Below are 14,784 nucleotides of genomic sequence, written 5' to 3'. Positions count from 1 at the left end.
CTAATTCATCTATCTAATTCATCTATCTATGCCGACAAAATTCACGACACACAAAGTGTAGAAGAAAGCAGAAATTGAAGAGATAGAAATTCTAGGCCGAGATGTGAGCTTAATCTTTCTCCGAGTAGGTACAAAGTTTGAAATGTGCGATAGTGCCTATACAATTTTTCGTATTGCTGGAGAAATGTGTAAAATGCAAAATAGATATAATAAGCGTAATCTATATAAAAAAAGCTCGCGAACGTTTAATTTAATTTAATGTGAATTAATATGTATAATAGGCCATTAATATAATTAATATAATATTAATTAATATTAATTATATTAATATTATATGAAACTTCATTAATATAACATATATAAAACTCCATGTTTCTATCCATGTTTCTATCTCCTTCTTCACGGGTCGTTCTCATAAGCATCGAATAAAATTAATCTAGGAGATTTTACTGTGGCTCACCATCCTCTTTGCAGACCTGGTTTTACAAACAAATTCGTTTAAACCCCTATTAATTTTAACCGAGGCTTACGTGAGCGGTCCCATGACGGTGATAAAAGTCGGTCTGTTTTGTCCGGGCGACGGATTTTTCAATTAACAATCAAAGCACCGGTTGTGCTTTCAACTCCCCCGGCTACGGCACCGATTACCATCGCAGACTCCACGGGATGACAAGCGGCGACATTAAGAATGTTTAGCATCGAGCCTCACAAGGACCGCCATGGGAGAATGACTTTCGTCAAGGACGTAATATCCATTCCCTGCGTTTTTTTTTTCTACTCCCCTCCCCTCTCATGGGGTCGATAGACGGCATCGTTGTCGTCGTTGTCATCGTCGCTTGTCACCGCCCGCCGTCTGATATCCGCGCGAAAGAGACACAAGCGTGTGTGATCAGCACAACACAAGACGAGAACAGAGACGCAGCGACAAAGCAAGAGATGGAGAACAAAGGAGAAGAAGCACAAGCGCATTCGCATAGTCGCATGTATGTGTACCGTACTGTATCCACACCAACACCACTGCATAGGGGCGGCCGCCGAAAAACCGGAAGGTCTTCCGGAATCGCGCGTCCCGCCGCTCTCACTCACTCACACACATCATCACCATCACCATCACCATCATCATCATCATCATCACCATCATCATCACCATTATCATCATTATCATCATCGTTGTTGTCGTCATCGTCATCGTCATCACCGTTTTTGTCATTGTCATTGTCGTCATTCCCATTGCACATCGTTTCGCGCTCTCTCGACGGCCGCCCCGAGATGTGGATATGAGAATGACTATATATCGTCTATCTTTTTCGCCGGACTATGTAATACCTATTGCGCAAAACGGGAAAAAGAGCCTGACCCATGAATGAATGGCTGAAACGAGTGGATGAGATTCTGAAAGAAAAGAACATCAATTCATTTCCTTAGAGGTACCGTTCATTTCTCTCGTCTCCTCCCGTTTTTTCTCCCCCACGCACGCACTCACACACATGCCCATCGACACACGCACGGGTTCTGCTCATGCCGACATTAGTTAGCGTTAATCCTAGTTAGCCAAACTTTGTTTCTCTCTCTCTCGCCGAGGTTCGCGAGATGCCTTCGTAAGTTCTCGTGAGATTGACACGGGGGCGCGAGGTAAAGGTACCGACATATCCGAGAAGCGATCTCTGGAATACGAGTAAAGTAAATGCGACGCATAATTCCAAAATATCCCGACACGGGCAATCCGACGATAAAATTAAGGGGATGCTGGAGCTGCTAGTGAACTTCTTCGCGATGGTGCCTGCCATCGCACAATATTTGCACAATAAAATGCTTTTTACAACAATTTGGCAATTTGTACGCACAAAATCGCTGTTGAGCGGTGTTTGGACACAATTAAGGAATATGAGACTGCTTTTCGAAGTGACTTTAGAAGCGTGATAAAAGAGAATTCTGTGTTCTCCTGTATTCTAACCTCTAATCCTAAAGGAAAACACAGAATTCTCTTTTATGACGCTTCTAAAGTCACTTCGAAAAGCAGTCTCATATTCCTTAATTGTGTCCAAACACCACTCAACGGCGATTTTGTGCGTACAAATTGCCAAATTGTTGTAAAAAAACAGTTTATTGTGCAAATATTGTGCGATGGCAGCACCATCGCGAAGAAGTTCACTAGCAGCTCCAGCATCCCCTTAATATCATCTGTAATCTGCAATAATAACAGTTACTTAATCTGATAATGACTCAGAGAGTTTAGTCTAGTCTTTATCCATGAGTACGCAAACACTGTGGCGGTAAAGGAGGCGGCTATAGGTCATAGCTTGATACGTGGAAATTATGACCTCGCAGACTAGAGACGACAACTCGCTAACTGAAATTGTTTCAACAACCGGACTGCGGAAATCGGTCGATAGCCTTGGCTAAACAACTCCTCCGGTTAGCGATCGACAGTCTCGACGGCTGAACAGCGCGCGCGACTCGAGAATAAAATCAGCGATTCACGGTCAGCGCTAACCGAGGCTTACCATTGAAAGGCTGGTGAATACCAGCCTTCCAATTTGTAATGGTAACCGCGAACGCGATCGATCTCCATTAGGAAGATCCAAATTAATCAAGTAGATTACCGCGGATATGGATTGGGCAATAAGTTCGGGATGAAAGAGGTGGGCGAAGTGGGAGGAAGGGAAAGGGAGAGAGAGAAAAAGAGAGCAGATCGAGAGAAAGAGAGAGATACTCGCGCCTCGAAATGCGACGTAGAAACATCGAGCGCGAATGACGGACGGGGCGAACGACGCGAGCGCGAGTAGCTGAATCACCGTCTTTACGACCCGAGAGCCCTGACGTAGGTTCATCCTCGCTCCTAGCAAGTCTCAACGAACTTCGACGTCACGTTTAACGAGACTACGCAGGTAGCGTTGATATCAACCCGATGTTCTTCGTCTCTCGCCGGTAACAAGGGGAAAGCACTCTTGGGAGACTCACCGGATCGTCCCCGCGATTTTACGCTCCCGCTGCCCTGCACGTTGCAACCCTGGCTGTTGCACGGCTGAGTCGCACCTATGAGCGATATATCGAGCGGATTGGTCGTCACGTTGATGTTGGGCCTCTTTTGGCTCCGCTTATGGTCGGCTGGGCCCTTCTCCATTGCGTTCATCTGCGTCGAGTTCACCTTACCACCGGTCGCGTATCCCCCTCTGGACTGGCTCTGCTTCTCCTGGGCGGCCACCAGATTGCGGATCGAGGAGCGCGTGTCGGCCGAATCGGGCTGGCCCGCATCCACGGAGCCCCTCACGGGAGCGCTAAACGCAAACGGGACTACAGGGTGCGATCTTGTCGCGATTATGCGGGTGGCAGCGATCGACGAACTTACGGCCGGACCGAGAATGTCCCCTAATTCGACTTTCCTCGAAGCCTAAGGTGGAATTTAGGGCCGAGACGCGTGCGCGGGCTCAATTCGGTTATTGCCCCGAAGTTCGTGCCCAACCGTAAACTTTGCACTCACCCCGAGGGAAAAAGATAGCGCGGATAGAAGTGGAAGATACGTAAATTTCCGCGAGAAACTTTGGTCCCGCCGAACTGGAGGACATCTTAACCCAGGAGTTATCGTTCAGATAGCAATCTGAAATCGGGAAAGAGGGAAGTATGCCTGGCGAGTTGCAGTTTCATAGACAAAGTCGGATCCTTTGCTAAACATTTCTAAAGTTTCCCTGCAAACGGAAAGATAAGGATAATACAGTAAAAGCTTATAATATATTCCTTTAGATGTGTGCCCAGTGTACGTATTCTCTATATTTTTATTTCTAAATATCCAACGATTCTCACACACACACACACATCGTGATGATCTGTATACGTTTTTCCAATACGAAGCATCGCCTGACCGAGCTCGTCCGCACATAAAATCCATTTCTTACAAAGACATCGTCTGCTGCCTCCCACCTAATCGCGTTGAACCTAATCGACTCTGGGTCGCTGTTCGCTAATGGAATGCTATAGTAAATCAAGTTTACCTGAAGAAATCCGCGGCTCTGAGATCCGGAAGAGGCGGCGTTCTGCCGCTGCCGCTGAAGGTGAATCTGGTGTCCTGGTGTGCGCCGACCATCGGCGTAGGTGGTGGATGCGCCGTCGTGCCATCCGCGCCGTTGCTCGTGCTCTGTCCCTGATTGATGGTGGTGCCGGCCATCGTCTTGGAGTTACCATCGGGCTGACCCGATTCATGTTTCGGACGAGAGCTGCGGCCCGAGTGTCCGGCAGCCTCGGTCCCTTCGAAGGTACACAAGGGGGACGTGGGTGACGACGACCGCGGCAATGGCGGCGTCGTTTGGTTCGCCGCGACGGAGACCGGTGACGTGGGTGATGCTGGAGACGAGGAGTGGCTGCCCACGGCTATGTCGTCCGAGTGTCCTCGATGACCTGCCGGATGGATGGACGACGGTTGCGACGTGGCCGTAGGGGGAGGTGACATTTCGGCCGGCACGTCGATTAGGTCGAAACTGTCATCCGGCTGCTCCCCGTCGGTCGTCGTCACCTGGGAAACGGGAGGAAATCGTGCCGACGATGTGTGATTTGATGATTCGATCGAGAGAGATATTTTGGACGTACTAGCTCGCTGACGCTCGAGAGTCTGCTGGAAAATACGGAGCCCGCGGATATAAGGTGTGATCTCGACGACCGATAGCGACGTGTCGTGTCCGCGAAATCGAAGTAATTTCTCCTTGCTGAGACTAGCGTCGAGATGTGAATAGCCGCTTTTGAATTATGGCTGATTACATAGATTCTGATGAATCGAATTTCCGTGACGCCAGCTGCACGAGAAAATTATTTTCCCCAGACAAGCTTTCCGACACAGAATTTTGATTTGAAATTCAACGACGGGCACACGTGTGTAACGTCGCAAGTTACAAATTCGCGACGAAAATAATCAGCCTCCTCCTTGACACAGATCTCCGCCAAGGGAAGATCGGCGCTGAAACTTGTCGGAGAGTCCATCATTAAACCGGAGCTCGCTCGTGTGAGTTGTGTGTGAGTTTTGTGTTGAACGTCTCTTGAACCTCGTAAACTAATACTGAAAAAGGTTTACGCGCCGTGTATCCGTTTTGAGCGTCAGGCTCAAATCTATGCACGCGCCAACGGCACTGCCTCTGGTAAAAAGTGTCTATTTTACGTCGACACGTCGGATCCTCACCATGGTGAGCATCGTGTTGGCGCTGTCGGTGCTCGTGTTGATCGTGGTCTCGGACGCCGTGCTGGAGCCCATGACCACGACTTTCGGCACCGTGCGACAGCTGCGGCTACCACCGGCCGATTTAAAGTTGAACCGTCGGATCGCGGACGACAGAAGGTCGCCGTCCCGCCCGCTATCAGCTCCATGTTGTCCTCGCGATGGCTGCGACTGCGATGTATCCCCCGTGTCACCCGCGTTACTCCCCAAACTGCTACATCTGGTTCCCGACTCGCGATTCCTCGTGCACCCCTGCAACAGTTTGCGTTACGATCTTGCACGTGCGAGAGCACGTGGGAATCAGCTAGAGCGACTCAGGATTCGGCAATTTACGAAAACTAAAAAACGAAACCATAAAAATGTTTTTCTGTTATGCTAAATGCTGGTTCTTTATCTGATTCGAGTTTACATTTAACGTATTAACGTAAGTTTCGCGAGAAGTTTGTTTGACTACTGGCACGAGAAGAGAGATTCCTAAAATAGCAAAGCTGCTAAAAGAGTTGCACACGTCTTTAATGCTCACTTTAATCACGATGTATTTTCCCTTATCACTTTGCAAACAAGGAATCATGGCATGTTTATACTGGGCTATATTTAAGCGACATCGTGAAAGATTAACTTATACGATAGCGCTCGTTATCAATTCATTCTAAAACGTTTCGTATCGCACCAGTCTGCATGCATGGGATATTGCGTGACCGCTTCGACAAAACGATTGCGTCACACCGAACCGGAGAAGAAAGTTCCGTGCCAGTTTTCACCCCGACTCAACCCTCGCGCTTTCTTTCGAGTGCAATTACGTGCGAGTAATCCAATTACCGTTTAACGACTGGAATTACTGAGCGATAGTTGATTACGTAAATTATTATTGCTAAATCGACTAGAAACGCGAGAGCGCTCATGATTTCATGATTCTGATCGGCAAATGATCGCGAATCTCTGATCTTACTTACTTGGGACTTGTGTTCCGGGGTGGACGGTGGATTCGGTGAGTTCGGCAGCGAGCCCCCCGCAGGGGTACAGTGCCGCAGTCGCGCCAGGGCCGTGCGAAGCCCCTCCGTCACGAGGCCCTTTTATTGCTTCCGATCCCGCGCCGCCGCTGCTTCCTCCTCGGTCTACCGCTTCGCGCGTCGCCTTGCTCCCACAGGACCCGCGTCTTCTCTGCGATCCCTCAGCAAGCTGCTCGCAGTCCACCCTCCACCACTCGCTATGGGGATGATGATCGCCCGCGAGGGAGTCGAGAGATCTGCCGTTCTGCTGCCTCGCGCCGCTGATTGTGCCGGGCCACGCTTATCAACCACCGCATTCACCATCTCACTTCTCCTCCGCCCTCACGCACCGCTCTCCCAGCTCGCCCCTTTGTCCCGTTTTGTCTTCCCTTCTCTGGTATCTGGAGGCACAGTTGCGCAAAATGAAACGAGATCCGTCGCTAGAACTGGATCGTCGTTCGTAATCGAATCGGTGATTAATGATTATAATTATTGAGCGATCGATAATTATGATTGATGGAAACGGTTGAAATTATGTATTATTACGGTCGTCGATCACGATTGAATTGTTAATGATCCATTAGAAAATGGAAGGAGCGTCTTTCATTATCATCGATTCGATCAATCAAAAATGTTAAATTAAAAAGTGCTGACAAAATGTTCTATTTGAAAATTTGCATTTTAATTCCAAACAGGAATTACGCATTGAATTAATGTACTGTGTAAGAGCGAGTTCTTCATCTGATTATTGAATGATTATATATCTTTATTATGAATAATTAATCTCTGATATATTTTATCTTTAATATGAATTATCAACGATGATTATTAATGTAATTACTAATATAATTCAATTATTTTATTGCGATGCTCCGCTGTTGCGCGATTTTGGTTCAGCACTTCTATCGGATAGATTTTAAGCGGATAGAAATTTACATACTCTTGTGTGCACAGAAGCTCCCTCGACTTTCGATAACGTTCATTATCGCCTTTCACCCATTTTACGCTTTTTACTCATCGTCACATTTAACATTTTGTTCATCGACGACATAATTTAAATGTAATTAGTAAGTCGCTTACATTGTATACATCTATAAAATAGTAAACGTTCAGATGTCAATTATTATGTAATTTACTTTTAAAGGTAAATTATTTTTCAACAGTTTTTCAGATATCCTGATCGAGTTATAAAATGATGACGTAATCTTTGCTTTACAATGCAACGGCGAAGCTTGAACGAGCATCCGAGACACGAATGCAACGTGCAAATATTGAAGTTCATACACCCTTTCTCTCTCTCTTTCCCTCTTTGTGTTTTACCTACGAAATTAAGGAGTTTTCTCTGCTTCGTGCACGTTAAACGTTAAAGCCTCACACTCGAGTTCGGCGTGAGACAACGCGAGCTGTCGTGACAATTTCCATTTTAGATTCCCATCAGTCACTGTACACGCGATTGTTGCGGTGCCAACAATCGCATATGGTATTACCATATCGGAAACGGTTACAAAAAATTTTTATTAACGGTCTCCTGCAACGACGATGATATATTGGATACGGTAAATACCGAAATAGCGTGTACGTCTGAATAGTAACTTAAATGCGATTCGTCAGAAAGATCGCAATCCTGTGGGACTTTTTCTCGTGACATTTTGTTTCACAAACTGCTCTGAATCAATATACTTTGCCACGTAATTTCCGGCAACGCTTTTTCCGCAGAATTCCTGAAATTAAATGTGATAAAATAAATAGTGCCCGTTCGAACGTGAGAAGTCACGGTGATTGAAACGATTGAAAAGTGATTTTTAATAAAATATAACAAAACAATATATCAAGGCGAACACGTTTTATAAATTATCATTCACATCGTTCGTCTTCACTTATTCACTTTAACATTCTTAAAAAGGCTGACAGAAGTTGAAACTTTCTCCAGATATTGTTGCAGACTTGCAACAAATTCTGTACAATAAATTCTATAGAACGAAGAAGCTTTGCTCTATTTTCTTCGGAGAAATACGCTCGTGGTGATCTCGTTGAATAAGTGAAGGGTTGTAAAAGAGCTGATTCGCACGGAAGGCGAGACGCTGCCGTTTACCGTGTGCCACAGTAAGCTATCCACGTGAACAGCCCCTATTACCTTACATATCGCTTGTCAATCCCTCCGGTGTACTCGAAGGCACGTTACTGTGTCGCGGAACGCTCTTGTGCCCTCGAAGCATCGTTACTCCCTTCGTGCCCTCGTCGAATTTCTGTAAAAGTCCGAACGTTTGTAGGAGCAGCACAAAGGGATGAGACAAGGGGCGACGAAAAGGAATAAGCGATGCAGAACGGAACGTACTTGTGCAGCATTTACGTGCGCGTTTTATTTATTCCGCGATTGTTACGAGTTCGTGACTCGACTGGTCCGATTTCCACCCTAATTTCGAGCGGTTCCCGTTCTTTGCGGATTTACGGGACACCCGACGGCCCCAAAAGTCTCAGAAGGACGGAAATCACTTGTGCGCGCGCGCGTACCGCACGATGACGCGCCACTCGGAAAAAATTGCGCTCGTAAATCAAGCGTGCTGGAGAGCGTATTACGCTCATAAATTCGAGGGGAAAGACGTATCCGTTAACCCTCCATTGAGAAGACAGGTATCCACGAATTTGTACTCCAGGCAAAGTGAAATCCACTCGAGCAGTGGATTTTCGAAACCGCATCTGGGTTTATTGTTGCCGAGTACCTTCGGCGAAATTTCTGTCGTTAACAACGATGTTTACATTTGCTTCCATTTGGCGGGTGAGACGTAGGAGCAAGAAGAGGGTGCTTAACAAGGAAGGTGACGGCATGCAAATACGCGTGGCTTAATCTGTCTTCGCGATCCTATATTGAAAGAGAGACGGAGACATGCCGGCAGACAGTGGCTTGCAGCGATCTCGCATAATTTCCTCTCTTTTTCTTTCTTTTCCCTTAGAGACGCGCGGGGCGATGAATGCACGGATTTGCGCAGAAATAAATGCACGTAAAACTAAATACATTTCCAGGCTTCACAAGGTACGACACCGTAAACCGCGCGACGATTAGTTATTACGTCAAGCAGGACGAAAGGCCGGTAACATTGAAAGGAGACAAAGCGGCCGGCGCCACGTCCGCGTCGCAACAATACGCGGAAATCACGAAGTTTTGAAATTGGTGGCACGGATAATTACTAGCGGCTGTTATCCCGCGCGACTTTAGCTGCTGATAGAATGGCGAATCGTTTACCCGTACAAAGCCGGAATACTGAAAGAATGATGCTCGAGCGCGCACTTCAATCCGCGCGTCGCGCGGTCCCATTTCGACCATCGAAATTTTTCCGGACCACAAAGAGTCCGATTCACCCCTCCCCCATTCATCGCTCTCCCCTTAACTATCGTGCGGTTGTTGTACACACAGAGTCGTGCATGTTATTCTCGCGCGTTAATATGCACTTTGTGCCCGGCAAAGTCCTACACGTCGAAAACGCGTCTAGCACCGGCCGCGCGGAAAGCACGGAAATATTTTCAGCGCCATTTGTCATATAAACGGTGAATTAGCTTTTCCAGAGGTATTACGGTCGCACGAGCGCATTACGTTCACAGCCGCACTTGCATATATCCGCACACAATCGCAATCCCCTGCGTCGAGTCCGAGTAAACGCATCGATTAATTACAATACGACCGCGTTCTCTCTTTCCCTCTCTCTTGCTTTTCCCAGTGCGCGCTTTGCTGGAAATGACGGATTTCTCATTACATTAAGCCCATTTCACACATACATGTGTCGCGTGATGCGCGAAAACGTAGCAAAAGTGAAATCATTGGTCAAAAGCGACAGAATGAAAATATAATACGCAGATATATTACACGTCGATGGTGACATGAATAATTATTGTGAAATAAAATACGTAATAAAATACAAATAATATATGCTATAATATATACGAATACATAGATTATAATGTACTGTTAATTTGTCGAAAAAGGATATTTTACACTATTCAAAGAACTCATATAGGTAGCGCGATATTCTCTTGAAATAACTGTACTTTGCAATACTGTGTTACAATGCACGCACGATGTAATTAAATTTTTAATAGTCCCGGCGGCAAATTTGGTACTCTTAAAATAACATACGAGCTTGCATCTTTCATCTTACAACAATTTTAAATATATTCGTGATTTATTTACAATTATTCGAAATTGTGAAAAAGCAATTTTTTGTTATCATCCGCAAATGCAAACATCATCACGAAGTAAATAACGAGAATCAGTATTATCGAATATCACTTCGAGCAATAAATAACGAGACTGAATAATAGAACCAAGTTTTTAATCGAATTTCGCTTGATGCGTGGAAATTTATTTTACGGTCTCCCATTTGTAAGGTTTCATCAGCGCTCGATCAACAATCGATATATCACAATTACCGTAATAAGTCCTGAATGCGCAATATTTCTTGGTAATAAAATGTATCATCATTTGTGATTTTGCAACACAACTATAGAAAACATTAACATAAATATAATAACAATAAAGCTGTAATTCCTTAACTATCCCTCGAATGATGACTCGTCAAATAATAATCCAGCGTAATAGGATCCAATTGTAATTAATTGCGAAATAATATCAACAGCGATAAGTTTTCGGAGAAATAGCGTTGTACTTGTCCCACTTTTATTCTGACGAAGCCAGCGGCGATATCGTGTGTGCGTATACGTTCAACAAAATCAGAACTTCACGAAAGGTTCGATATAACGTGATCACGCCTGGACGAATTCGGCACTTGCAGATATCAGATTGCATTTTCGGGCTTGTTGATCGAATGGATTCCGATAAGCGCCGGCGTGCTTGCGTCCGGTGAGTGCAAGTCCATTTTTCAAATGCGGCGGATCTGCCTCATTCGTCTCTCTGACGCATTTCGCCGCCGGACGCCGGACGTCGGAGTTGCGACATGTGACAAATCCAGCTATTAACTTCCGCGGGTGACGACGATTAATCGACAGATTAATATCGCGGACCGATCAAGCTCGCGCCGATGAAAACTGTAGGTATCGCTCGCGCGACAGGACATATTTCGCTGATCTAAATACCGCGCTCGACGAAACTCGGGGGACCAGGTGGTCGAACAAGGCGGCGAATTTTGCAACCCCGTAAGCCCTAAGAAACACCACTTGATGAATGCCGCTCGGCACTTTGATTGATTTTACGGAAGAGTTTAATTGAATGTACGCTACGTTCCGATTATCGAGATAAAATGAAGTCATTACCTCGTTTAATTAGCTATGTTTATTAATGATTCACGTGAATCACCCTTCCTCTAAATAGCGACGTATTTTATGTCGGAAATATACGAATCAGCATTATAGCACTGGGGTGATCACCGATGACCCCGACGTTATTTAACGCATCAAAGGACTATGGTATGTAGTTGACATGACCTTTTCAATCATAAAAGCATTCTCCAAACTGTCACTGAAAAATGTGCACGCGAATTTAACGGTTTTACAGCGTAATTACCTGGCGAGTATAAATATTCATTTCTTTCATGTCCCTGGCGGCTAATTAAAAGATGGCTTTTCAGTTCTTTCGAAACATTTGATTTGAAGATATTGATATTGGATGTAAGTCAATATAAACATTAATATGCATGAATCATAAATATGAATTGATATTAAGCGTAAATGCAAATGTGAAAAGTAAATGTTTTTTTCGACGATACGGCGAATGTAAAACGTTTTCCAAAATATTTTCCATAACCTTTATCAAACTATTAATGTCAAAGGTAAATGTAGAACCACAAAGTCGCATTTAAATAATTAAAACTGTCAAGAGGATAATTAGTTACCATAAATATGTGATAGCATACAGTAATAATTTGCATATTAGATTACTATTTTGCCAACAATAATAGATTATATCATATTGTAATGTTACATTTAACTAGTCTATATAGTATTAATTAGTCATTATGTAAAATATTATATAATATAAATTTATAATTATGTAATATTATATAATATAAATTATATTACAATCCCGATATAAATCGCCACATAGAGACAGGCGTAGTAGCCAGGGCTTAAGTTAGCATTTATGCACATATCGGCAAATCCGCTGTTAGTTGGGGGCAACAACGAGGCTAAGGGTGTGCGAGAGTTATGACGACGAACAGGGGGGAAGTCGATGGAGGATGAGGGAACATAGGCCGATCGACCTGGTTAACCTACATAGAGAGGCACCCTCTCTTTTTCTCTACCCCTTCGTTGCTGGCCGTTACAAAGAAGAAACTTTATCCGATTCTCTCTCGACCTGCTCCCTCGATCTCTATCCTCCTCCATCGACCGGCAAGAACGGCCAGGTGGAAAACTCGGCACATCGCGTTGGTACCGTCGACTTGAATGAATGGACGCGAACATTTCCGCCATACTGAACCAAGTAAGTTAGTAGCCAAGTGGCCCTCTTCGTAGGCTCATAACGCTCAAGCGAGATAAAACGAAATCTCCTCGTAACACACACGACATGTTGCGGATCAGAGACAGAAATTCGTACAAGATGGTTTGACACGTCTGATTCGCGATGATCATCTTTTTTATTCGTTTATGTAATACCAATCGATCGCGACACTCGCAAGGACCTGCGCGAGGGGATCGATCTTTTAGTCCCTGTAACTCAAATTTAATTTGGTCCGACTGAAGCTACTTGGTACGATGTGATTCGATCATGCACATGTACATGTTCGCATCCAAATCATAATCTTTACGTTTTTTTATATTAAGGGGGGAGCCTGCTTTAGAACGTTGAAAATAAGGTATAATTTTACGAATTTTTTTGGAGAAACTATACAGCGGATCATTATAAAACTTTGATGCATTTATTAGTACATGTTTAAAGATAAAAAAATTATTTTTTGATTTGAATATATCGCCTGTAGAGGTCGTCCTGGAGGCATCTTAGTGCAGCCGGCATTGTAAATTGGTGAGCATTTTCCTGCCTCCAAATTTCATCCAAACTGAAAAATTGAAATATGTTCTCGTTATTTATGAATTCCCATCGTCGATGAACCTTTAATATTCATAAAAACATTAAGTTAAACAATTATTTTTGCATGAAAAAGTTCAAAACCTTTGCCTAAAAATCGTACTTTTGTGTTCTAAGCTCCACCATTTTGGCACTTTTCAACTTTTTTCTTCTCTCTTTGGTTCATCGACGATGGGAATTCATAAATAACGAGAACATATTTCAATTTTTCAGTTTAGACGAAATTTGGAGGCAGGAGAATGCTCACCAATTTGCAATGCCGGCGACGCGGCTGCACTAAGATTTCTCCAGGACGACCTTTACAAGCGATATATTCAAATCAAAAAATAATTTTTTTTATCTTTAAACATGTACTAATAAATGCATAAAAGTTTTATAATGATCCGCTGTATAGTTTCTCCAAAAACAATTCGTAAAATATACCTTATTTTCAGCGTTCTAAAGCAGGCTCCCCCCTTAATGCGACGATTAATAACGAGTCTTCGTAATGCGAAGAAATGATCTTAAAGGTTACTGGTCATATCAGTTTCAATCTGTCTTGAATATATAGTAAAGAAATATCGTGTTTCATCTCGAATGCACTACGTAAATGTATTACGTGAAGTCGCATGTAGAGCAGATGATAATGTGAGTCTAAGTCTTCTGCGTCAACAGCGCGGATCAGCTGAGCGCGGCTCAGCAATTTGCTGCTGCTTTTGTAAATCGCAGTGTCACGTTACCCGTAACACAGGCAACGGGGAAGAAAATTCACTTAGCCAAGCTTGATCCTGAATTACAACAATCCTGAGATGCAGCCGTCCTTGGAGACCGTTTCCGCGCGTATTAGTCAAAGTTAGGCGCGTGGAGGGTGCAAGTCGCAACGAAATTAGAGTACGTTAATAATTCGTAGAATCCGCTTTAGGTACGATTCGCATTTCAAGAGAACCCGGCAAATTATAGACTTCCGCTCTTCCGCTTAGCCCTCTTGCTTTTTAATATTCTCTCTCTCTCTCTTTGTTTTTCTTTTTGAAACTTCAACCACTTTAACTTTCCTTAATCCTAATGACGATTCGTTTGATAACATTTCGTCCGAACGAGACAGAGCCTGCTGCGATAACTCGTTCTCGTTTCGCATCAGAATATTCGCGTGTTCGCATACGGTATCTGAAAATCCGCATACTTTAATTGGCCGCTTAACGAGAGGCACGACAAGCCCCTTCGTTATCATCGAGACAAGGCTTGCGGATCCCGATGCTTTTATGCTGGATGGACCGGGGGATGGACAGTCGTTACGACGACCTATTCAGTCGCCGCTCGCTCATTATTGTCGAAACGTAGATACGGCGTGACCATCGAATAGTCCGAACTCATCTATAGCCTCCGAACTCTTTCTCATGTATATACGCGCACGAGTTTGGAGCTTGTTTTAGCTCGGGCAAATTAGTTACGTGCTTGGAGCTCGTAAATCCGTGGGATCCGCAAATGGCAACGGAGAAGCCATCGGTAGGATCATTGTTTCCGACAATGAGAATATAACGTTATTCCTCCGCCGTGATTTCAAATTTTGAAATTACGAAGTTTCT

The 14,784-nt window shown here is 44.4% G+C and overlaps 1 protein-coding gene across 11 annotated transcripts in view; it reads right to left on the bottom strand.

Annotated features, from left to right (window-relative positions):
• LOC105276785 overlaps nt 1-14,784 on the bottom strand; it is a 46,106-nt gene that overhangs the window by 22,459 nt on the left and 8,863 nt on the right. For 7 of the 11 annotated variants that reach the window (XM_026967957.1, XM_026967959.1, XM_026967958.1 and 4 more), the window contains 5 exons: nt 8,324-8,435; nt 6,154-6,590; nt 5,165-5,452; nt 3,990-4,507; nt 2,962-3,278 (listed from right to left, as the gene is read on the bottom strand). In XM_026967957.1, coding sequence (XP_026823758.1) covers nt 2,962-3,278; nt 3,990-4,507; nt 5,165-5,236 — 907 coding nt within the window. In that variant the 5' untranslated portion in view covers nt 5,237-5,452; nt 6,154-6,590; nt 8,324-8,435. Of the gene's footprint in view, nt 1-1,326; nt 1,393-2,961; nt 3,279-3,989; nt 4,508-5,164; nt 5,453-6,153; nt 6,591-8,323; nt 8,436-8,524; nt 13,000-14,784 lie in introns of those variants that run through there. The other 4 variants (XM_026967963.1, XM_020030850.2, XM_026967960.1 and 1 more) reach the window with 3 other exon arrangements.

Source organism: Ooceraea biroi, chromosome 2, assembly GCF_003672135.1.
Source record: "Ooceraea biroi isolate clonal line C1 chromosome 2, Obir_v5.4, whole genome shotgun sequence".
Lineage (NCBI taxonomy): Eukaryota > Metazoa > Arthropoda > Insecta > Hymenoptera > Formicidae > Ooceraea > Ooceraea biroi.
This window is presented reverse-complemented; position numbering and strand designations above follow the sequence as displayed.